Raw genomic sequence first — 25,512 nt, 5'->3', positions numbered from 1 at the left:
TATTATATTTGCAAAGTTTATATAAAAATCCAAACCATGGCAACAAAGAGAAAATTGTTACTACACAGTCACAGCAGTCACTTTCCATGTTAAATAAGTTTGGCGTTTATTTATATTTAAATGAGAATATCTACCACTATCAAGACCAGGATATGGGGCAACTACTTATACAGAATATAATTAAAACTAATTCGAGCAACAAATGTGGCCTGAAATTAAAACACTCCCCCAACTTCTTTAACTGAAAAATGACTCAGTGTTCTCCCTCAAAAACTCTGTTTATGATCACTTAATTATCATAACCAGCAATAGTAAAGGGACTCTTGCCATTTAGAGTCTCATAAGATGGGACTGCATTCAGGCACGTCTGGTTTGCTTAGTGCTGTGCTTTTTAATTTCACTGTAATATAAAGGCTAGAGAATGGAGAAAATGAATACATGGCAAAGTACCTGTCATTACTTGTATCATATCACCGAGGTATTCTATATGCACAATATGAAAGCGGTCGGCGCAATTTTCATACTGTTATCATTTTTGATATTATACTGTCTAAAAGCAGTGACACACAAAAGAAATGCTTTTATCATTTTCAATGTGGGAATGATACTAATTACATCATCTGTCATCATTATACAGCTAAACAAAACTTTTCTTTCGTAGAAAGCTGCCATTTAGCAAATTAACGGGTAATGACCCATAATATACAGAAGATTGAAATTTGTGAATTACATTCACATTAGTTTGTTTTCTGCTTTCCCCTCAATTTTATTCCCTGATACATCAAGAAAAAGAAGAGAGATGGAGAATTTCTCCAACTATCTAATTTGCCAATAGCCCTACTGTCCTTTTGGAAATTGGTGCAGGATCATCTCTGTCCATACCAATGTGCAGCTTAGTTCTACTTAATGATACAGACTGTCTGCCAAGCCAGTACAAGCCAGATGTTAGTATATTGATGCACAAAAAGAAGAAAAAAAAAGCAGCTGGGGCTAGATTTTCAAAATTAGACATGAAACAATGAGCCCACATTTGCTTGCAAATGACGGATGGGTACTTGGAAAGGAGGTACAAGAACATGTGTTACCTCCTGATCAGGTTATGTAAGATGATGCAACATAAGATGGTGGGATGGTGGGAACATAAGGTGAGGGTTCAAGCAGGGTGAACAGCCCTTCAAGGTCCCTTCTGCTGCCTGAACGTTAGTTTGTGCAGAAGAACACTGCAATGAGCTGCACTGTGGGAAACATCTGAGTGCCACTATTTGAAACAGAGATCTGCGGGGACTGGAAGAGGCATAAACCACTGAGAGTGGGGAGAAAAACCCATGCTTTTAGGCAAGAAGAAGTCTTAATTTTCTTTGCATCTGATCATGCTATGCTTCTCAGCATAAGAACAAATATAAATGCTAGTGGGTGGATGATAATACAGATGTCAGGTGCTATTTACTAACCACCAAAACAATGTTGCCAATATATCTCAATTCAAAAAGGCATATTTTAGCCAGGTCTTTGCTCAGATGAAATCATTGTGGCGCAGTTCAGCTATTTCCTTTCATCATGCACAGGCTATGATGAGAGCATAATTAAAATTAAAGGGAACTGCCAGAGTGAATTAAGAATAAAAATAATGGCAATGACCAGTGAATTTGATATTAATTAGCCATGTCAGCAGACGTTTCAGTCATCAGAAGGTGCTTCAATACTCAGTAAGAGTCATTGAGCGTTTGGCCTTTAATTCCCATTGTCCACATCAGGGTGTTTAAGACTTCTCTCTTGCCTGTAAGATGATTTCCTGACTTAAGTGAAATTCTGAACTGAATGTATCTGTAAAGTAAAGAGAAGTTCTCAGTTCCAATTTATCATTGTTAAAGTGGATTAAAGGATTTTTTATTAGTAACACTTAAAGCTCACTTGTTCATGTACCTGGAGACTTCTGCCAGAGAAAGCCCTCCCCAGCTGACAGCCTGGCCAAATCAAAAGCTGAAAATGAGCATGTGATGAGTGCATTACACAGGCTGATGATGACCGTGATGAGCTGGGGATTAGTGAGGAAACCTTTGAGAAAAGACCAAGAGCTGGTGGAAGCAGTGTACGTGGCATTCTTTTTTCTAAGTTGTCACTGAGAAACCAAGCTCAAATATCTTGCAGGACGTTGCACTACTGCAAGTGATGTCTCCCGAATGAGATATGTAGGCTTCTCACCTCTCTGTATACTGTCATATATTGAACAGTGTAAGATAGCATGAGAAATTATGGGAGATAACAGTTTAAGTAGCACTTCAATGAACTAAATAAAAGCTGTTGGCAATATGTACTCAGCTTTAGCTACGCTAACAAAAAACAATGACAGGTAAAACACAGGATGTAGGATCTCCAGAAGTGGCTTTCCTTGGGTAGATGAGGAAGGCCAACTTAATCCCACAAGGGGACTAGACTGCTCGCTTACCTCACCTAGATCAACAGGTTCTACTATTAATGAAAGGCAAATGCATTAATTTTAGAAAACTTCTAAACCAATGTGTCACAATGCCTACTTAAAACAAAGGCAGTAAAACACATGAGTACTTAGTGATGTTGTACTTCTGACAGTGAGGCAGTGTTCACCCTGATGTGTCTGTCTTCTGAGACTCTTGACCCTTTGGCTGAAACTGAGGATGAGCTCAGGTTTTGATATTTAAATTCATGTGCAATCAGGTTTGTGAGGTGTCAAAGCTCCTACATACGTGGAAATCAGGTCAGGACAGTCACCAGAGCTGGGCAGCCATGGGAGTAGGGTTCAGTAGCTGACAAACTGGTCTTGAGTGCTGTCCAGCATGTTGTGAGACAGCCATAATGCTGAAAACCAGCCAGCACCCATGGAAAAGCTGTGCCCTGCCAGAATTAAAGGAGTACTACAGGCTTAAGATAAATATGGCTCTAACTGTCCATGGTTAAGTGAATGAGTAACACCACTTACTTTCTAAATTCAAGGAAGCTAGAGAAGAAATCTTACCTAAAAGACTCAACTGCCAGTTGGGGCTCTTTAAAATAATACTTCAGTTTTTGAATATAAACAATGCTTCTTCCTCACTGACTAACCACATAGTAACATTTAATAGTATCATTGTGTGTTTTCTTTATTACTGTGGTTCTTTTTTTTTTTTTTTCCAAATTCTGTTGTGTATTTAAGATTTTAAGTAAATCTTTTCAGTTTTCCTTGTGAGGTAGGTTCCTTGAACTCTTTTAGTTCTGAGTTCATGGCTGATAGACAGCTATGAACCTCACCAAACACTATCTCATTTGTCATCCCTCCAAACTTAAAATATTAATTTCAGTGCCTTGGCATAGTTCCAGACTATGTAATTATAATCTATATCCAGACTGGGTAATTATAATTTATATCTTAAAACTACCTCTCATTTCATTTGCATGTAACTTGTCTGCCACTTTTCTGTCCTAAACACAAAGTGTGGTCACAGCTCTGCCCTAATGATGGCTACATCCCACTGCCACATAAAGCCATCTTAAAATTCCAATGTCACTTTCAGTGAGTTCACTGTGATAGGAACCAACCCATGTCACTAACTTATTAAAATGATAAGATTTGTTTTTCAAATAGGCTCCTTTTCTCAACTCTTAAAACATATTTTGGTCTTTAGAATATGTCTTCTAAATATATTTTGATGCTATTTTCAGACAATTACATGGATTTGTGTTGCATAAATTATTACTAATGCTTTGCTCAAACAATTTTTGAGATTTCCAGTTCTTTTTTCTTAAAAAAAGTAGAAACAAGAAGATTCGGTCTCAGAAAATACCCGATCTTACTGAAATATCGAATCTATCACTGCATCATTCAAGAATCTGGGCAAAAATATATGCTAAAATCACTTCTTGGCTTTGGTAAAATTCTTGATTAAGTTCACACTTAAAGCCAAGTGGTGTTCTCAGCAAAACTTTATCACATTGCAAGTAAATTAAAGCACCTCTGACAGATAACACCTAGACTCACTTGCACAATTTGCCCATGCTGCAGTTTTGACAGGAAAAAAAAAGTGAAGTAGTTGATGGCTTATCCAAAGGTGTTAGTGGCACTTCCAGGGAAGGGCTGTGGAACTGATTTAAGTTCTCAGAGAAGAAAATCTTGCTGGCGTAAGGCATTATCAGATTGTTCTTGCAATGTACGCCACTTCTCGTTACGAGTAGATTTGTCTGTCCTTGAATAGCTGATCCTTGGACAGGATGTCAAATTTGCTTTAACATTCTAGCAAGCAGAATACTTGTAGAACTGTATTACTCTGGAGCTGAAGGAATATGAGCTACCTTTATGCAAATGAAAGAATATTCTTGGTATTTCTTATCTTCAGTGCTATATGTCGATGGATAAATACCTGCATGTGTCTGAAACTACAATCACTAAACTGATTCATGTTGGAGGTATCTGCTCTCCACTTAGCTCAAGCTCTGAAATGTTCCTGCAATGTGCTTTTCTGTGCGAATGCTCAATGTTGTTTCCAACTCAAAGCTCTAACCACCCTACAGAAGTATAAAAAGACCTTCGAAGAAGTGCACTGCTCATAAAACAGCATAAAGCAGTTTGGCCATGATAGGAGTATATCTAGCAGAAAAACATCTAAACCCCAGAAAATTCAGCCATCTAGAAAATTCACATCTGTAACAAAGTCTGCACAGCATGCAGGAAAAGGAAAATAGTAGAATTTCCTATTTCCTAGGTTACACATAAGAGGAGGCTACTGGCACTGCTTCTTCTTCTGTTTTCCACAGGATGGTGGTGTTTTGTTCCAAATGCTCCTTGTTTTAAAGAGTCTCCTCAGCTTGGGAATGAAAAGAAACATTCAGTTCTTTACTCATGAGCAAAAGGTCATGCAGAGGAGCTGGGATTGATATTGGATTTGGATTTGCTACATATCAGCCAAACTCAACAGGAGAGTCAGCCCGTGATTCATTTCAGACCTCTTCTATTCTAGCCAATCTTGTGCTTTCATACCATCTTCCCTGTCATCACCCAAATACTTCAGTGTGCAGGCGGATGGACAAAACCATGTTTTGTTTTCCTCTGAAACATCAGAGGAATCACAAAAAAAGCTTAATGTTCTCTTTAATCCTACGTTCTTCTTTTTTGATGTTGCACTGTCACCAAGCAGATATGTGCTAGGCAAACCCTCCAATTTCCATTTGAGCTCCTTTTGAAAAGAATAACTTAACTAAGCATCCTGCAACTTGTCTAGCTAAATTCATCAGACTTAGTTGTATGAATAAATAGGTATATGTCTGGGAAGGGATGCCCCATCCCTGGAGGCATTCAAGGCCAGGCTGGATGTGGCTCTGGGCAGCCTGGTCTGGTGGATGGTGACCCTGCAAATAGCAGGAGGTTTGAAACTAGATGATCCTTGTGGTCCTTTTTAACCCAGGCCATTCTATGATAAGCCTGTGATATTTACAGTATATACAGTATATATAGATACTGCTGTCTATACTCTTGCTCAAATCCTTATCTCGAACCTCTTGATTTTGTCAGCAGTCCAAAAATTTTTCCAGTACAGCAGTGAACATGTAAGACATTGCAGGCTGTAATTTTTAGAACTGATTGTTACAAAACTTTGTCACCTTTTCTTGTGTTTCTGGAAGTTTTGCCTATGAGTAATTCATGCAAGCCTACTCTTCCCTTAATTTCACCAGTAGTCCTTCTGTCATTCTTCTTACAAAATATGATCAATTATTTAATGATAAATAGTTGGAGTTTTTTTTTTATTATTATTAAATGTTTGTAAAGCAATTTGAAGATATAAAGTGTTATGCAAGTCCCATGTTGTCATTATTATTGACTGGAGCTCAAACCCAGCCTCACTGGAATAGCAGAACTTCTCATCTGCAATCTCAAGCCACAGAAGGGTAAGAAAGGTTGCTATTTGGAAGTGTTTGCAGTTTGCAAATCTACTCAGACTTTTCCTTAACCTAACATGAGACAGGATGATTTTTATTTAGAATGCAACAAGACAGAAATGATCCTTCATCCAGAGTTCAGCTGCTGCTCTGCTGAGGACAGCCAATTACGAGGAAAATGCTTTTTTTGTAGGGAAACCAAAATCTATCTGCAATTTAATAAATTCACTTGTCTTGAGAGCTGTGGAGCCCACAGCATAGCCCGTATGAAGAACATATAAGTGTATACACAAATGCACAGTCTGGCTCCTGGTGGACCCAGCTTCTTCTGTTTGGATGGAGCATAGAACCCATCACCTCTACTGATTTTCTGTGGTAGCTGTAACTTGACTTTCCACTGTTTAATTAATGACAGCAAAAGAAGTAGAAATATCCACTGTGAGAAGGAGGAAATCTTAATGGGAAGCTTGAAGAAAAGCCAGACTTGTGGAGAACACTGAACATTCAGGAAATGTGGCTCTGACGTGGCTCCAAGACAACATGAAAGGAAAAGGGGATGTGAACCTGAAAGAAGCGATGAGAGTTGCATCCAAATATGTGTCAGGGTTGAACAACATAGAGGATCAAGGGAAGATGAGGCCAGAGAAATCAGAAAATGAACATAAGAGGTTCCAAAGAGAGAACAGAAATTCCACAAGTGTTTTGGAAGGTTGTACAGCGAATAACTTTCAGAACATCCAAATGCAGTTCCAGTTCTCAGCAAGTGCTTTTGGAACAGGATTTGAATGGATAGATGGATGGATGGGGAATGAAAGAAGGGGATCACTTTAACTATGTCACAGATTATTTTGGTTCATTAATTGTTTGGTTAATACTCATAAAAAATTGCTCATGTATTCTGCACTAAAACGGTGCCTAAAAGAATGCCTAGATATTGACACCTTGAGAAAATGCACTTTGTGAGTATAATGTTTTGCAAGGGAGAGAAACAGTAGTTCAACACAACTCAGCTATGCTTCCTCTCAGACCTACTTGGAATGCATTTAGTGGTCACTGTCAGGGACAAAACTGTATTTGTTAAGAACGCACATTCTAAGCAAACCATGTATTAGATTTCTATTGCAAAGAAACCATATGCAAAGTTTCAAGATGTCTTCAAATGTATTATTGTCTAATTACCTAAAGGTTTCTGCAACTGATGACACAATCACTTAACAGAATAAAACCACAATAGCTCTGTTCTTTCAAGAATAGATGAATAGAAGTTGCAAATTTAGTGTTTATTAAAAAAAAAAGTATCAAAATAAGCATAATGCAGCAGATGAATGTTAAGAGTAGTTTCAGACAGTTCAAATGCATTTTATCAACCTTATACTTTTTTTTTTTATTTTAATAATAACCCTTATAACAAATTGGTAGTGGTGAGAGGCTCCTGCTCCAGATGAAACATGGAAGTCTCATGTCACTCACATACTGAGAACTGTCAATCAAAAGAGAATTCAGTGACCTTTATGCTGTGCATTTAGCAAGGTAATGTTCTAGGACTATTACAAATCCTCTTTGGTTCTTCAGTGCACTAAATCTCTGTCTGTAATGACCTGACCAGCAGTGGCATTAAAAGACAGGGCAAAACTTACTGAAAATACTCCATCTGAAACACAAAAAGGTGGAATGCATTTCAGCCATACTCAACTGATGGTTTAGATACCCTCACTAACTTTGCAATTCTTTTTCTGATGCTGGGAAATTGTAATTAATCTTGAAAAAAAGCTGAATTTAGAGGACCTGTTCAAGTAGTTTGTCTAGTTTTATTGCAGATGAACACTCTGAAACATGAGCCAGCAATATGCCCTTGTCACAAAGAAGGCTAACTATATCCTGGGCTGCTTCAGGTCAAGTATTCGAGGTCAGCAGGTAAAAAGAATTGATTCTTCCTTTCTCTCAGCACTGGTGAGACCACCACTACTGTGTCCAGTTCTGAGCTCCCTAGTACAAGAGAGATATGGACTACTGAAGAGTGTCTTATGAAGGGCCCTGAAAATGATCAGAGGGCCTGAAACATCTCTCCTTAGTTTAGTTTGGAGAAGAGAAGGCTCTGGGGAGACTGGGAGCAGCCCTCCAGTACTCGAGGGGAGCTTATAAATGGGAGGGAGACTGACTTTTTACATGGACAGATAGTGACAGGACAAGGGGGAATGGCTTTAAAGTAAAAGAAGGGAGATTTAGGTTAGATGTTAGGAAGAAATTTTTTACTGAGAGGGTGGTGAGGTGCTGGCATTGCTGCTCAGAGATGTGGATGCTCCATCCCCGGAAGCGTTCAAGGCCAGGCTGGATGGGGCCCTTTGGTAGCCTGAACTGGTGCATGGCAACTGTACCCATGGCAGGGGGATTGGATCCTGATGATCTTAAGGGTTCCTTCAAACCTATGCCATTCTATGATTCTATGAAATGCTGAGAGAGAAAAGCCTAGAAAGGAGATGGCTCATGGGTGACATAAACAATGCAAGTAAATACCTGAAGGGAGGGTGCATAGAAGACACGAGATGTTCCCCTGAACACAAGGAAACTCTTCCGTGCTGTGTGGGTCACAGAGCACTGGTAGAGGTTGCTTAGAGAGGCTGTGGGGTCTCCTTATTGGTGATCTCCAAAAGCTGTCTGGTTGTGGTGCTGGGCACCCTGCTCTGGGTGACTTTGAGGAGAGAGTTAGACCAGACGGACCCAGATCCCCCTTCCATCTCTGCCCTGCTATGACTGTGTGATTCTGTGAACAATCATTCACAGCAAATTGAGCCTACGAATGATCAGTAATGATTTGTATCTTGATAATCTTCAGGCTGCCCCAGAAAATTGAGACTGCCCTGAGGAAAACCCAGCTAGAAGTACCACGTTGACAGACTTCCACGATAACCTAACTGATCTACAAGAAATAAGACATAAAATGCACTACTATTTCTATTGTAGACTTTTTTGCCCACAACTACATGTATATATATATATATATACGTATATACTTGTGCACAGATGTATGTTGTTCTGAAAGTAATGCCTCCTATATATTTCCATGGAGACTGTAACAGATACAAAGCACACAACAGCACTAATGCACCACTCGTCACCTCACAGAGTTAAAATCCATGTTTGGTCTCCGTAAATATTCAGCAAGTGTCAATGAATGTCAACAGGTGGCATTTTTTCCTCATGGAGGAATTCAATTCCACACTTATGCTTCATATGCACTTCCATCTCAGACGCCATTTTGTCAGTCTGCTCCTCTGTTGTTGTTCCATTGAATAGAATATTGGTGGGAAGGTTCAACCTCTAGTGTCATACTACCAATATCTGCCTCTGATGTTGTGGGCCAACATAATAAAATAGGAGACATTAATTTTGGAGTAGCTCATGTGGTTTTATGTATTTAACTGTATCTAAGCTAACTATTTATCTATCTATATATATGGATACAAAAATGGGGCAGATTTTCCTAAGGTTACACAGACCGTGTGTTCTACTGCAAAGCTAAGAACTGAAACCAGACTTTCTAAAGTATTTATCACAACGTATTCTCTAATTAATGTTATTAGAATTCCAAACGCTACTTTGCTATGCACACCCACAGAACTGCTGGACAAGCTGAAGTTCTTTTTGAAAATTCAACCTTTTGTGAAAAAATAGTTGATAGTTATTGACAAAATGTTGTCGTCTGCATTGTTACTATCCACTGTTAAGGAAAGCAAATATTGTCTGAGGACTAATGAGAATTCCAAAGCAATAAAGTCAAGTGTGAAAAGTGCAATCAATAAGTCATGATGCAACAGTATTCGTTTGTAGTTTTGTTATCATTTAGTTCATGATATTTAGTGATGCTTGAAAAGGAAGTGTTAAGAAATTACCGTTACAAGAATTAACATTCCAATTTTATTTTTGATACCGTTATGTTTCTACAGTCATTACAGTATGAACGCTAATTAGAATCTGATTTTGTTTCCCAACAGTTAAGGACTGAAAATAAAAAAAATTATAGAAGAAAAAATATCATGGAAACAAATATCAGTGTTATCCACGAACATCCACAAATTAAAACTCTCAATGCCCATGGCTAATTTTACACTGCAGGAGAATGTACTGCAATAAAAACCTGTTTTTCTCTTTTTTTATTTTTTGTTGTTGTTGTTTTGTTTTCACTCATGCTTCAAGGTATACTGAATTTATGAAGAAAGTATCTTTTTGAACATATAATAGATCTTAGAGTTCAAACTAGACCATTTATATCTCACATACAGCTGGGCTATCCACTAGAGGTTGAAGTTTGGATTTACTACAAGTCTTGGAAATAAAGAATCATACTGCCTCATGAAAAAGTCAAGGACTAAATCTCAGCTACTCATTTATTTCTGCAGAAGAACCAATCTCTTCTAGCCCTTTATCACACATTAATTTTTCCCCATGTTGACTCAACTGGACTGGCAGGTAGATAGATGCTCTTTGTTACTGCACCATGACATGGGGTACCTCGTGTTGGAAGCTGAATGGACAGAACCTTTCTCACTTTGCCCTGCAGGCATCTTGTGCAAGTGACAACTAATGCTGGCACATCATGCAGCCTTAAGTTACTGAAATTATGTTTGAATATTCTTTACAACTCTGTTTTCTAAAGAAATCACATAAAATTTTGGCTATGTTAACTACAGTGGATCTTCACTAAATATCTTCACAAAGGAATATCTTCAAAGAGACAATTACAATCCAAGGCTGAGATATCTCAAAACCACTCTTAAATGTGTATAGTAAGAGATCCCATGCATTTCACGAGGCAGCTATACACACTGTTAAAAGCAATAATTACTTTGAAACATTATTTATGTCTCCTATAATGCGTCTGTTATATAAATCCACTAAATAAATGGACTGTGTAGCTAAACATTCATATTCAACATATTATAGAGGCAATAAAGAATCTCATTGTAGAATATCACCCATCCAGATGAAGAAGATGCTCTAATCCATGCAAATATTTTCTTGTCTGTACTTTCAATGGAATTAGGTGAGAATTAGCTCTGATAGAGTGAAGAGAATGGCAAATCTGTCTTATATCATGATTATTGATATCAAAATACCCTATTTGCAAAGTCACATAAATGATTCTCAGTCATGTAAGTGAGATCTCTTGACCTATTGCAAATAAGACACCATACTGGCCATGCCTTTAACTTTTGGCAACTTATTAATTTACTTTTATTTAGAAACAGCCAAATAAGAAACCTCATTCTGATTGAATACAGCATAATACGGCCCCAACAAATACAATGATGGGAAATAATACATGAAGTTTCATATCGGTTCCCAGATAAAGTCTAAAAATACAAAGAATTCTATCATATTAACCAGAAAGTGCTGCTCTTTCACTTAAGGGATAGTTGGGTAATTATTCAAACCTGTCCAAAACTGGACTGTCAAGTTAAAAAATAATACTGAGTATCTCAGCATAATGAGAAAGACCTTAGGGCCATTAGCAGTGGCTCATATTACATCAGTGGCCAAGACTCCCCAAGAAAGACAGAGAATATTTAAATGAAACTAGCAGAGAATTAGTTTGAACTTCTATATTTGAACAGCTCAGCACTGTCTTATAGTATCCATTTCTTCCTGGAGAGAAAGCTGTCTATCATGTAAGACTGTGAAATCAGTGGAGCTTTAGAGACTGAAACCCCTAAAGGCAGAAATTTAAACAACAACAACAACAAAAGAAAGAAAATTACGTCACCTTTAAATCTATAGAGTTTATACTAAAAATCTTATCTTAGCAGGGTTTCAAGCTATGGTTAGACACCTGGGTGTCTTCCCTTTCCTGATTATCTCCGTATCCTAAGACCATTCAAAAAGAAACCAAGTCTAACTTGCATCTTCTCTGACACTAGCTTTGACAAGAATAATTATAGGTTTGGAATCAAGCCCTTTCAGGACTTAGGAAAAGATGACTTTTATTTTTTAAACTAAGTCCTGTTTATGAGACGTTTATTTATATGTGCTCATTACCTTATGTTTGTTTTTTAACTTCTACCAGGAATAACTCAAAAGATGATGGTCATAAATCCCTGGGAAAACAGCTGTCTAGCCTGCAATTTATAAGCTAAAGCATGGCTAATAAGTCAGCACTTGTCATGGCTTAGAAATATTGCTTGCTTCAATATTCTTATGAGCTTCTCCTAGGCACAAAAGTTTCCAAACGTAAGACCAGGGCTAGGTCTGATGTGCCCAGCATATTCTTATAACTCTTCCTCACCTTAATGAACACCTCGTTGGCTGACTGCTGCCTCTTACACTGTCAAGCAAAGCTCCATTTCCCAAGTATTTGGACAATTAGACCAGACTACGGTTTACAGCACTTCAAGCAAGAATGCTGATTAAGACTTTGCAAATCAAATATTAAAAGACCGATTCAATATTTTACAACCTTTTTACTCAGACTCTGAACTGAAGTTTACTTCACCTGCTAGCCAGAGATACGCTGAAGGTTAATTGATGTAGGAAGCGTAAATAACAGCTAATGCTACTGGCCCAAAGTACGCAAGGCGTTTAAGACTATTCCTCACCTCAAGTGTGCAGTCACTGACATGCTCATTTGTCTCACTAGGTTAGCGTCACTAGGGCTCGAGGTACGTGATCAAATTACCACAGTGAAAGTGGTTTAAGCTTATGTGTTTTTCCCCGTATTGTATATTTGCACGTCTCTGATGACACCAAGTAATCCTTTAAATTGTGCTAATTTGATCATGTATCCGAGTACCTAGTGCAGTAAATTGGGATAGGTGGCTAAGAAAAGCGGAGATGATGCCTTCAGAAGACAAATAGCTTCCACGGAGAAAAGAGACATCCAGCAGCTCATTCTACTGGGGCTGGAGTATAAATCTCTGCCCTTTCTCCTTCTACAAAATCAAAGGTCTGTAACTTATAAACCTAAGCTGACAAATTGCTTTTGTGGATTTTGATTTCTTTTAAAGGGAAAGAATTAGCAAAACTCTTAAAAAGCAGCTTTTAGTGATTTTTTGATTACCTGCCTGCACTTGCACCACTTAAAGCCCATCTAGATCTTAAAGAGAAGAAAAATTCAGAAGATCATCACCTTGCAGGTGTTTGGGGCTCAAAGTTACAACCTTACAAGCGGTCCAAATATTTCACTTGAGAAAAGTACTCTGAGCTTTTAACCTTAGCTCCTTTTCAAGAGACATTCGGTATGGATTTGCACATACCAAAGTATAATTTAAGTAATGAGCAGGAAGAGTTATTGGAGTAATCATTTTTAATAGAGATTCCTTGTCTTTAATACAGAGCTACACAACAGATCTTAATAGCTTGTGGCAAGTAAATAATTTACCCATGGATTGGGTCTGAATACAAATGTATACATAAAATATCACAGACTTAATGAAGCCTTTGGGGTGGCTTTTTTGAAATCAATTTAATTGATTTTGGTGATAGGCCTGCATTTATATTTTGGTAAGCTACATTTTACTTTACTGTCACATGTGACACAGTCATGATTTTTTGGGGGTAGGGGGCGGGCAGGGCAAACTCCACGAACGAAATTAGAAACGGAGTGCACAGAGAGTAATTTTTAAAGTGTCTAGGGTAAGACACTCGGAAATAACACTCCACCGTGACCCAACAACGTGCCTCATTTAGAAAAGCACTTATCTGAAAAGGTCAACCTTTCAAGAATGCTCATGACAATTCACGTTTTTTTTTGTAGCATTTGAGCCCAATGAAGCTGGTAATGATGAGTTTTACCCTTACGCTGAATGCTTTGGGTTGCTCAGTGTCAGTCAATAGGTTTGCCTGCACTTGGTTTGGGCTCTTACTGGAGGGAGGAAGAAGGCAATGGCTGAAGAAGCCCAGCGGTGTGACTAACACACAATTGAGGCCAAGGGGACAGCGGTCTGACGTAAACACAGGCACTGTTAAAGGAGAGGGATGATGGCTGCCTAATGCGCCTCGAGACTGGGTGCACCAGCTTATGTGATGGGCCTTGAAAGCTGTTTTTGCCTACAAAAGACACCCGCAGTTCGTCCTCGCCTTTCTAAAGCACCGTTTTTCACCGTCATTAATTCATCAAAGCTATGCATTAAAGAAAAGCCATGGGACAGATGCCAGAGCCGGGCCGGCAGACCCAAGGAGGGCAGCGGGGAGGTCTATGCGGCTGCTATCCTGAGCCCGCCACCCTCCGTGCCCTCGCGCCCCGCAGGGCCGACTCGGCCCACCTTACCTTTGGGGTGCCAGGGGTCTGTGAACTCGTACTTCCCCACGCCGATCGTCCGCAGCATCTGCACCCCGTTCGTGTTGTCCGGCCCTGCCGCCGCGTTGGGGGGCATTGGGGCGGCCACCTGCCCATTGGTGGCGGGTGCGTTGCTGGGCAAAGCGGCAGAGGGCAGGGCTGGAGGCGGCGGCGGCAGCATGGGGCAGGCCAGGTGGCCATTTCCCACCACCCCGGGGCTCGGGTGGGCTACCGGACCCACGCCGCTCATGGAGGACATGCTGAGGGGCTGGCTGTTGGTGTACAAGGGCTGGCTCTGGAGGTTGACCACCATGTTGCTGAGGGGCTGGGAGGGCTGCGGCTGGAGCTGGTAGTGGGCTGGCATCAGTGGGAGCTGGGGAGTGACGTGCGGAGGGAGGGAAGGTGTGACGCCGATGACGGGGGCCTGGACGTTTGCGGCCGGGCTGAAGGTGGGCGGCTGTGTCATCCCGTAGGAGTGTGTGATGAGGGCGGGCTGGCTGCCGGCTGCCACCGTGGTGACCCAGGGAGCTGCACCTGTGGCACGAAGGAAGGTGGGCAATGGCAGTGGGCTGGCACTGGGGGACAGGTACAAAACCACCCCGGGCCTCCCGCTGTACCACCGCGTTTGTGCAAGTCACCACTGAGCCACGCTCTTATCCTTTACAGTATCTAAAGTGGCTCAATATCTGGAGCTATTCCAACCCAGTAAGTGCATAAAATTGCTACAGTGATGTGAGTGCAATTGTTAAAATACTCATCAGGTGACATGCAGCGTGTTTACGGTTTTATGTGTTTTGCGCTTTATGCAGCTTAAGCACATGCTTCCAAGAAAATTAACCTCTTTCCCCACCGTGCTTTCATGGCTCCCTGACAAACACTCTGTGTGTATAATAATGGTGCTCCAGCCACTACAAAGAGATTGTAATTAGGCGTCTGGCAAAGTAGCACAATGTATGATATATGTCTGGAAGCTGGAAATCGTTTCAGGTAGTTCTGGACATAAAAGAGGTCTTAAAGTATTACAGAGTGCCTTTTCCTCCAGTGAAGGCAGAGAAGGAGGGGGAAAAAAACACTTTAATGAACTTGCAGGCATCTTAATACGTTTATATTAGTCTCAGCATATAAGAAACTTGAGAGGTCTTTACAATGAGAGAAAAACCCTGCTGAAGAATACAGAAAGGGCTCACAATGAAGTCTAATTTACAGAGGTAAATGGAGATAGTGCATTGAATTTGCTTTGAATGATTTTCCCTTGTAGAATTACAAATAAGATTACAAACATACCTGGGTTTTCATTCTCCCTCATCTGTTTAGATGGTGGCTCATCAGTGTCCCAAGGTGTAGACTGATTGATGGGTGTCTGTCCCCACCTAACGCTAGTTGCAAGTCCTTGAGGCTGATTTTCAGTCTTGGAAATGCAAGGTGTCTACCAAAGAGAGGAAGAAAATAGAGAATAAAAATGGTAAGAATATTTGGAATAATTACCATTCTGAATATCTTGTAGCTTGTTTGTTTGTTACAGTCCAAGAGGATATTTTTAAGTCTATAAATATCATTTTACTCTAGGCTTACATGGCATGTCTATACGGATAAAAGAATGTATTTGTCAAAATTATTTCTGGAAATTCAACTGAGCCACCATTAAAAAAAAGATACAAAAACTAGCATTTTCAGAAGTAAGGGTTTCTTTAGCCTTGAAAATAAATAAAAAAGATTTATGCTAATATCCATTCAGACAGCCATAGCTAACATAAAATGGGACAATCTTCTGTTTGCTCAGTCTTTTTCAAAAATGGTGAGTTTTGCTTAGCAGAAGGCAGGAAAAGAGCGACTTGTTTACAGCTGTAGGACAAATTACTGTAGAACAGTAAAGAGAAGTCTTAGTATTTACTGTCTGTCAACCCCTAAAATTGAATGTCAATAAAAAAAAAAAGCAGCATAACAACCATTGGCTGCTAAAGTGGCTATGCTGGCAGTTCTTCAGAGATGTTAAAATAACTGTAAAGTAGGGGAAGGACTGGGGCTGACTAATCATCAAGGGAGATGTGATCTGAAAGAGATTTGTAGATAAAGAAACGATTACGTGGATTGAAATGCTCAGCCAGAACTCCTGTGGTTTCAGGAGTTCTTCTCAAATAATCATGCCTTTGCTGAGAAAAGGTCTGTAGAAAATGAGGGGGCTCTAACAGGTCTCATTTATTTAACTTGGCAGTGTATTTCATTGCTAGAAGATTAAAAGTTTTTTTGTTTGTTTTTACTGGTGTCGGAACTTCTAAACCAAGAAAGCGGAACCAGCTGCCTATTGCTGAATGAGTATTGAGGCCATGAAGCCATAAAGAATAGGAGACCAGTCTGAGTGATCGCTTGTTTGCCTTACATCTGGGAAGTAATTTAGCTCTGAGACGGAGGTATAGAGGCTCCATAAACACCCTGGGTCACACTATACCAATGAAATCTCTGTCAACACCACTGACTTTTTTCCCTCATCATCAATACTTCAATCACTCCATGAAAAAAATTCATTAATGGACCCATTTCTGCCCTCTGCAAAACACCTACAACGCCTTTCCCAAGTTCATCTGTCAATCCTCACCCCTTTAAATCCCAGCTCCAACTCTCCCTCCTTCATCCAGGTGCCTCCATCACCTCTTATCACTCATTCCTATTCCCACCTGAGATTTGCTCTCCCTGGGCTATGGCAGTCAGGAGGCCAGGATGCTGATCTTGATGGCAGACAGAGGCTTTGCTATGCTGCTGTCTTTGCTGCCAGAGGCCACAATGGAAATATATCCCCATAGAAATGCTGCATTTTGTTAAATGCAGATGGTCGTGGAAAACGTGGTTCTTAATATCTCTTTTTCTAAGGAATCCTGAAATGAGAATTTTATTATTGTGCCCAAATGAATACTTTTTCTTTCTTTTCTTTCTTTTCTTTTGTAACATGCATCAATTAATCCTTTTCCTACTTTTTTTTTTTAACATTTCCTTTTTGTTTTTTCTACTCCACTGGTGCCAATGATGATGATATCCAGGTTTTAGATTCACGTTTCCTTCTGCCTCCAACCTTTTTCTATTCTATTCTTAACTTTTCAAGCCGAGAACTTTTGCAGCTGAAGTAAAAATGACAATCAGTAAAGGCAAAAAGAGAGCACATGGATAAGCAAGAGTTTTAAGATTCATAGTGTTGTATTCAGTGGCAAAGAAAGGGCAGGAGGGGAAGAAATAAATCTCAATTTGAAATGCCTTCTGTTTATAAATTGTCCCTATAAAAAGCTCAATCTGAATACCTTTAGTTTTTGCATAGTACAAAGTCTTTGACAGAGGAGGAAATAATACTGTTGGTGCTTTACCAGTACAGTTGGCAGCATCGCTTTGGATGCAGCTAAACTGTTTAACGGAGGCTAAAGCGCTCTGCAATAGAACAAAGAAAAAAAGAAAAAACACCACCTTCATTCTCTGCCAAACCACTGTTATTTGTCTAAAGAAAAGCTTTGAAACAGTAAGTGCAATATTGAGAAATAGGCATTTTTATGAACCAATGAAGGGGAGGAAAATTCAGAACTCCAATCATGCCCCATGTATGCCAGATTCCACATGCAGTATTTATGTGTTGCACTTCTTTGTTACAGGAACTGGGCCTTATAAGTGGGTCTGTCATATTCTCGGTATTGTAAGGTGTGCAGTATCTTGTGTAACTTCTGTTACAAACTCATACTGCTTTAAAACAGTGTCAGTAACAAATAAGAACTTAAATAATCCAGAATCGTTTATGGATATTTTCACTAAATATGCTTACAAACCCTGCTTTTTAGAGGCCTCTTGGACTTACAACCACAAACATAGCACATAGTTTTTAAACTGTACTTCTGAACTTGTATGTATTGGCTCAGAAAGAGCTAAGCATCAGTTGGTAAGAAATCACAACACGCATTAACGAAGCACAGTTTAGAGAATAACAGAGGTAGAAATAGAAGCACAGCTTACCACATTTCTTTCTTTTATATACATACATATCTGGTCTCTGATCTAATTTCTGCATTATTTTTCTTAATACATAAAAGGTTACTTTACAAGTGCTACATCTCTCTGATCCAATTGCAGCAATTACTAATTTGCATATTTGGAAAGAGAAACAATTTCCAACATCATCAAACAGAGGAACTTTATGTCCATGCGCTCAGACACATGACAGCACTCTATTTGATGCTTTTAATGTACAACACAAATGACCAAAAAATGGCCTGTATTATGCCAGTCGTGCTGAGGGAAGAGATGTGTTCCATTAGTGATCTGCAGACTTCACAGAAACTAATTGTACTATGTTACACTTTTATCTTTAGCTTTCATGTCAGATGCTTGTTTGAATTAAACAAGAAACACAATGAAAAAAAAAAAAAAGAAGAAATGCATTACAAAATCTACTGGGCATACATTTTAAAATACTGCCAAATGTCTATTTACATGAATAGACAAGAAGGTTTCTGAAAGGTCTGGCGAAGCCTGGCTAGTCAATGGCAGCACTACGTCGTAGCCTGAACTTCAAGGCGGACTACAAAGATTACTAAATGAATTATCAGCATTTCTGAGCAGCCCTAACATGTTCCATCTGTGCTCTTTGTCATGAGTAAGGTACCCTGAATCCAAATTTGAGGATTTCTTTTACTCCTTTGTTTGAAATGACCATTAAGAACAAACACAAATTTTCAGTGAAAGCCTGTATTTCACCTCATGCCTGTCACTTTGAACTGCAGCAGTAACAATGATACATTTCTACAGCAGAGTTTTGAAGATTGAGCTAGCTTATGTTTAAAGTTTCTCAACACTTTTCCACTTGATATTCAACTAAAACAGCAATTAGAAGTAGAATTTCTTATGGGCACGCTCTGTTCTTCCAATTCTATCATACAACCGTAGAACGGTTTGGGTTGGAAGGGACCTTTAAGCTCACGTGGTTCCAACCCCCTGCTGTAGGCAGGGACACCTCCCTCCAGCCCAGGTTGCTCACAGCCCCATCCAGCCTGGCCTGCAATGCTTCCATGGAGGGGCATCCACAGCCTCTCAGGGCAACCTGTTCAGTGTCTCACCACCCTCACAGTAAAGAATTTCTTCCTAATATCCAGTCTAATCTACCCATTTCCCCCCATCCTGTCACCACCTGTCCTTATAAAAAGCCCCTCTCCTGCTTTCCTGTAGGCTCTCTTAGTACAGGTGATTTTAAAAAGCACAATTTTTTTGCTTTGTTTTCTAAAATTCACATTTTGACCTCATTCCTTTATCTCGCCCCACTTTAAGGCAACTTTTTTTTGTCACCACACAGCTCTCCCTAAGTAAGATCCTCTCTGCTGACATCCCAGACAAGAGCTCTCCTTGAGATCTGCCATTAACTCTGTACAACAAGGTGACTAATGAAGGGGACACACATACAACCACAATGCAACCAATTGGCTGAACAAATGTAAATAAAAATTTCATGCTCTTATGAAAGCAGATTTTTCCTATCCACTTGAGAACATAATTAATTTACCTGAGGTTAGCCCCTTTAAGTTATTAATCAACCACTAAGCATTACAGTAGCATTTCAAAATAATTCAAAAGACTCTTCTCTACTGAAAAGGACATCCTGGATTAAAATCATTGTGATGCTGTTTTGCATGGAGCAAAACATCCCGTGTTTAAAAATGACAAACAGTACAGAACGCTGAATTGGTGCACAAATTTTCCCAGTGTACTGAAACCCTCATCAGAAGGATTTCATCTGAGTATTTATTATTCTCCACAAATCAGCCAATTCAGACTTCTGCAGTCAACATAAATACAAAAGCTGATGAGTAGCTTAGAGCCAAACCCAGTAAATAAAGCAACACTTATGATCTGTTGTTCCAGCTATGTTCTACATCTTCCATTTGAGAGATTACGGCACAGAAGGTAAATGACTGCAACTCGGGAAATAATTGAAAAGTTTTATGATGGATAATAAGTCTTTCACCTCACATCTCCTGTTTCCATCCAACAGAGCTGATGAATTACTACCATGAAGTTGAGCTTGGTATGAAGGGACATTAGGAGAGTCCCAGGCAGGATATTCTTCCATGACATTTGGCAAGGACAGTGTGATTATTGTCATTTAGAGATGAAGAAGCCTTCAGGGCTGAGTTGAATTAGCCCAAAGAGGTGCAAACCAGAGATTTGCATTTCCCAAAGCTTGGGGAGCCCCAACACACCACATGCACTCTGTTATCTGCTAGGCAGATTTACTGCATGCACTGGCTCCACAGACTTGATGGTGAGTTTCAAAGGAAGGAAGTGTGTGATGCAAAGCCCTGCTCTCCTGATGGGGTGTTTGCTATAGTGCAGAATTCATTCTTCTGCTCACCTCTGGCTTAAACTTGACTGGTTATATTACAGAGGCAATGTTACATCCTTCAAAGACATACAAGAACAATATGAAGCTAGGATTAGCTGGACTCTCTGAAACAAGACTGGAATTCTGTATATCAAGCTTTTTGCATAACAAACAACAACAAAAAAAGCCACCTTGGCAGTACCAGTCTCTCAGTTTCAAGGATATTAACTGCAGTACAGATGTGCAGGCAAAACGGAGCAAGGTGGAACAATTTCAGAGTAACTTGAGACTAACAAAGACAAGTTGCCAGGTTGCTGAAATTTTTTTTAGCTCTAACAGTCATAAACTATGGCCCATAGGCAACAGTAATTGGTGTACATCTGGTCCACTGAACCTTATTAAATTAAAACATTAAAAACGTTCAGATTCATAGGGCTTTACACAACATCCACAAGAAAGTTCACAAGTTCACAGCAATCAGCTGGTGCTAAAGATTGGGAATTTGTGATCCAGTCGATTCTGCATCAGTTTACATGGTTAACATCAGTTGGTCAGTACGCATAGCCACAGCTACATCTGCCGTTGAGTCCAAATCTTTACAGAAGCTGTCTCCTTTGATGAAGTAAGACCTAAACTTTTACTAAGACCTTTATGCCAATGGAAACGTAAAACCTACCGCGCTCCTACCCGCGTTGCAGAGTGTATCAGCTGAATTTAGAAAACAACCCAACAACAACCAAAATGCAACAACGAAAATTCCAATTAAATCCTCCCCAGTCTCAACGACACAAACACTTCCTGGGAGGTCTTTATAAACACATCTGAGCAATTTCCCCAAAGGCTTGTAAAACTCCTGACATATATCCTGTTACGGCTCAGAGTGCTAAGACCTATTCAAGCAGTTTCATGAGCAAAAAAGAACTAATCTGGATAGAGGGATCTTATTTGTGGTTCCCGGCAACCAAAATTATTTTACTAAGGCCTTCATTTAAAGTGATGGATAAGAAGTAGCGATTCTCTGTTCCAATTATCCAAAAGAGATTGGGAATGGCAGCTTAATACTAAGATAATGTATCCAATATGCAACCCACTCTATTTTCTCTCCCCACTGAAAATAAAAAGACTAACACACAGACACATGCGTAGTAGCAAACACTCCCTCCCACAGATTCAGGTTTTATAGCCTGTCATGGACAAAAGCAACTGCAATTTAATGAGGGAATTCCTTTTAAAGTTGTTAGCTATGCCTCACTCTAACAAGTAATGACTGGTGACCCTGGTTGGGTTTTAAACCTGAACGTGTCTGGTGCTCTAAAAAACTCAGTGGCTTCTGCACCATAGTGTTTCTCAATTTAGTAGTTTGTATTACTAAACTCCATATGTACATAGAGAGTACATAGGTACTCTCTATGTGCATGAGGCACACATGTAAAAGCTAAACCACAATGGGGCAGATCTCTGACTGGGGTGCATTCCTATACTGCATTGGGAAGGATCGCAGGCATACTTTTGAGTCCAGTCCATGGCCAAAGTAGCTGTTAAGGATATATGCACGGTTTTTAAAGAAGCAGGGATGACAGCAATATCCACCCAGTACCAGTCAGGGGCTGGGCGACAGAAAGAAAACTGTTGTTTTAAGAGAGGGATGTACTGTAATAGATAGAAAACCTAAGGGATATGGACAGACCGGTAAGCAAGAGAAACTGAACGAGCTATCCTGCAGTAAAACCTTATTCAAGAACTTGCTCATGGGTGGAGAGGAGAACTCATCTACCTTACAGCTCCCATTACCAGGCAATTCTACCATGACACAGCTTTGTTTTTCTCTTTTGAAAGCTAATGTGGGAGCGGTGAGAAGGAGGATAATAAAGTTAACTCATAGAAAAAATGTTGTTACCCTGCAGAGAAGACAAAAGAAATCTTAGTTTCCTTTCGTGCTGGAAGCATCATTCAGTATTGCCATCCTGACCAGCATCCAGCAAAGACCAAATGGGCAGTGCGAGCTATGGAGCAGCCTCCAGGCAAGACACATCGCTTAGCAGCAGGGTGCTGGCTGCATCAATTCCCTTCTTCAGAGGATTTAAACACAACCTCAACCTTGAGATTAATGACAACTGCTTGAAGAAACATCCAAGTGCAGTCAGGTCCACGTCTCACACAGGCAGAACTCTGATCCCAGCTCCGAGTAGCAGGACTTCTCACTGCAGTTTGTGAGCTGCTAAGGCAGATATACTGGTACATCCAGCATCTTCACCCTCCCCTCCCCCACACATCAACCACATAATTCCTGGACTAAGCGTTTTTGCCATTTCATTCATGTTATGCTATGGTTACCTTCCTAAATAGGGCTGATGGCCAAATTCCCAAGCTCTAACAATGCAATGAAAGATAACTCCATGCCAGGTATGGGTCTGCTGCTGCTGTCATGGTAATCCTCTTGCATGTGGGTTTGGGGAGGCAAGAGGATGGATAAGATTATCGAAAAGGAGAGAAAAAATGGGATAGAAGAAGGTTGTGAATTGACCATAATGCTATCTTTTGGTGGCTGCAGTGCCCAGGACAACCATCGCTCTCCCACCAGTTAGGTGCCGGGAATGAATTTAAAAAAAAGTGCTTCATAAATGGCACTTGGCATTCTGTCTTGGCAAATCTCACCAGCAGAAGGTCAGGTACTCACCCAGCTGCCTTCGTTTCTCAGCGAGAACATCAGAGACCGGAGCTGAGGTATGGAACCGAGGTCCCGGCTGCGACACTTGCTGCTCCAGGACACCAAGGACATCAGCGCACGACACTGGGTTCGAGCACAGAAGCCCCACTTTAGCCTGAGCAGAACCTCCTCTGCTAACACGGTCGGCATGCAGATCAACCCCAAATCAGTGCGAAACTACAAACGTAAAAGCATCTCACAACGGAGAAAAAATGCGTGACATCAGGAACAATTCAGCAGCACGTACTACAGAGAACATGCACTACGCAACGCAAGGTCCTGCAGGGATCCTATGGCAGAGGCAGATAAATCCAGTTCATCATAAGTGCTTTTTGTCAGAGGGCAAAAGGAAACATGGCTAATAATGGAATAAGTGCTTGTCAGACCAGAATCCCAAGGGCGTACAAAGGATGTAACCCTTGTGCGCTAGCAAAGCTACTTGAGAATGACCTAATGGCAGATCACTTGAAAACTAAACATTTATCTTGCATGCAAATGCTGGCCATTGATAGGGTCAGAAGTCACGCTCCTTATGGTGTTTCTGTCCCAAATTTCCCATGCATTTCTTTTTTGTTATCTAAATAGGACTCTCAGTTTCTTTCTGGATCAGGGCCTAAAGCATTAGGAATAAAAAGAGGAATATTTAAAAAAACAAAAGTGATGTCACTTTGGGCTCCAATCCCTTCATTAAGATACTTCTATAGAAGTCCCCTTTTGCTGCATTGGACGCTGACATTTTACAATCAAGCCCTGTGAATTCAGTGCTTCAATTGTAGTACACACTCCTTGGCAGGAAAGTGCATGTTCTCTGCCTGGCACATTAAAAAAACAGCAGGCACATTAAAAAAAAAAGAAAAAAAAAAAAAGAAAACCCAGATAAGCCTGTGACTGTTGAACAGTGCTGCACAATATTACTGATTTATTAACTTGGCTTGATCAATAAGGCTATCATCAAGGGCACATTTAGTTTGCACATAAATTTCACTTTCTAACAAGCACTTTTGCGTGCTCACTTTGGTATCCATAATCTGATCCAGGTCTCAGGAAGCCTTCTTTAAGGGAGAACAGAGAATTCTTTTTCTAAAAAAAGGATCAAAGTACGCTCAGTCGTCTCTCAAACAAAAGGACAGTCAGTACTGTAGGAACAGCATGCTTACCTTTCCCAGCAAAAAGAAAAATAAGCTTATAGGTCCAAATTTATTGCTGCCATAAGTTCATCAACATCAATTGAGCTATTAAATGTGGCTGAATTTGGCTCATAGCAATTTAAAAACCTCAACTTTCTTTGAGAGTCTTCCATCAGTAAGATGATAATTTAATGCATAATTTAAAATCTGCTGTCCTTTAACATTTTTACAGCATTTGTAAATAATTTAAAAAGAACTAAAAATCCTTTTAGATTCATAAAGCTGCCCCCCTTTTTCTGCTACAAAACAACAAAGACTTTCCAACTGAGAATGTATTTATTCTCTAAATCTAAAAGTAAAAGCTGCACGAAAGATGAGGAGAAACTGATTTACAAGATAAAACAATTAGCTCTGGGATATGTACATTAAGACTAATAAATTTCCCATCATGTTTTAAGGGAGTGGAGGAGGAATCTCAGATCTATTAGGTTTTATTCAAATTCTACTCAAACGTTCGATTAAAAGCATCTTATGAAGGTAAGTGATGCAGTCACTAAAATAAAGAAGTGACAAAGGGGATTAGAGAGCTGCATCTCTCGAAGACGATATACACTTGAATGGTCACACTTGAATAACCCATCCCTTTCCCTACACCCAAGATAACATCTACAATCTGCCCATTCCCGTAATTGCTTGGGTCTCGTTAAAAATATATTTCACAGTAAAAATGCTAACATAATATACTACATTTCTTTTTAATCCAACATCACATATCTCAATGGTTCTTATTAAAATCTTTCGTTCAGTGCAGACAGATGAAAATGCATTTTAAGATTCAAACAAGTCTGTGCAAAAACAGCTCAAGCCCATCCATCTCCCAATTGGTTCCTCAAGGAAGCTAAACATCCAGCAAGCTGCTCCGACCAGACGTGACTGGCAGGTCCTGTTTGGGAATAGAAGGTCTCGAGGTGCAGCCCTGCATACATTCAGCCTCAGCTCCACAACCACAAGAAGTTCAGTGCAAGATTAGGCAGCGGTCATATAATTTGATCTACAACAGAGAGCTAACATATGTTTCTTTTCTGGAAACACAGCCATCATTTTCCTCAATTTTTGTGGTTTGTAGGTTTATATCAAAACATTTGTGCTCATTTACTTCCCACATCTCCATGCTACTAGAAGG

The 25,512-nt window shown here is 39.9% G+C and overlaps 1 protein-coding gene across 4 annotated transcripts in view; it reads right to left on the bottom strand.

The window, feature by feature from the left end:
- Positions 1-25,512, bottom strand: part of KLHL29 (kelch like family member 29) — a 331,742-nt gene that overhangs the window by 124,963 nt on the left and 181,267 nt on the right. For 2 of the 4 annotated variants that reach the window (XM_031552616.1, XM_019613317.2), the window contains exons 3-5: positions 23,173-23,286; positions 15,437-15,578; positions 14,144-14,686 (exon numbers count right to left, since the gene is read on the bottom strand). In XM_031552616.1, the coding sequence (XP_031408476.1) occupies positions 14,144-14,686; positions 15,437-15,578; positions 23,173-23,286 (799 nt within the window). Of the gene's footprint in view, positions 1-14,143; positions 14,687-15,436; positions 15,579-23,172; positions 23,493-25,512 lie in introns of those variants that run through there. The other 2 variants (XM_019613318.2, XM_010707983.3) reach the window with 2 other exon arrangements.

Source organism: Meleagris gallopavo, chromosome 2 (assembly GCF_000146605.3).
Source record: "Meleagris gallopavo isolate NT-WF06-2002-E0010 breed Aviagen turkey brand Nicholas breeding stock chromosome 2, Turkey_5.1, whole genome shotgun sequence".
Classification (NCBI taxonomy): domain Eukaryota; kingdom Metazoa; phylum Chordata; class Aves; order Galliformes; family Phasianidae; genus Meleagris; species Meleagris gallopavo.
The sequence above is the reverse complement of the archived record's forward strand: the minus strand, read 5'-3'. Positions and strand labels throughout refer to the sequence as shown.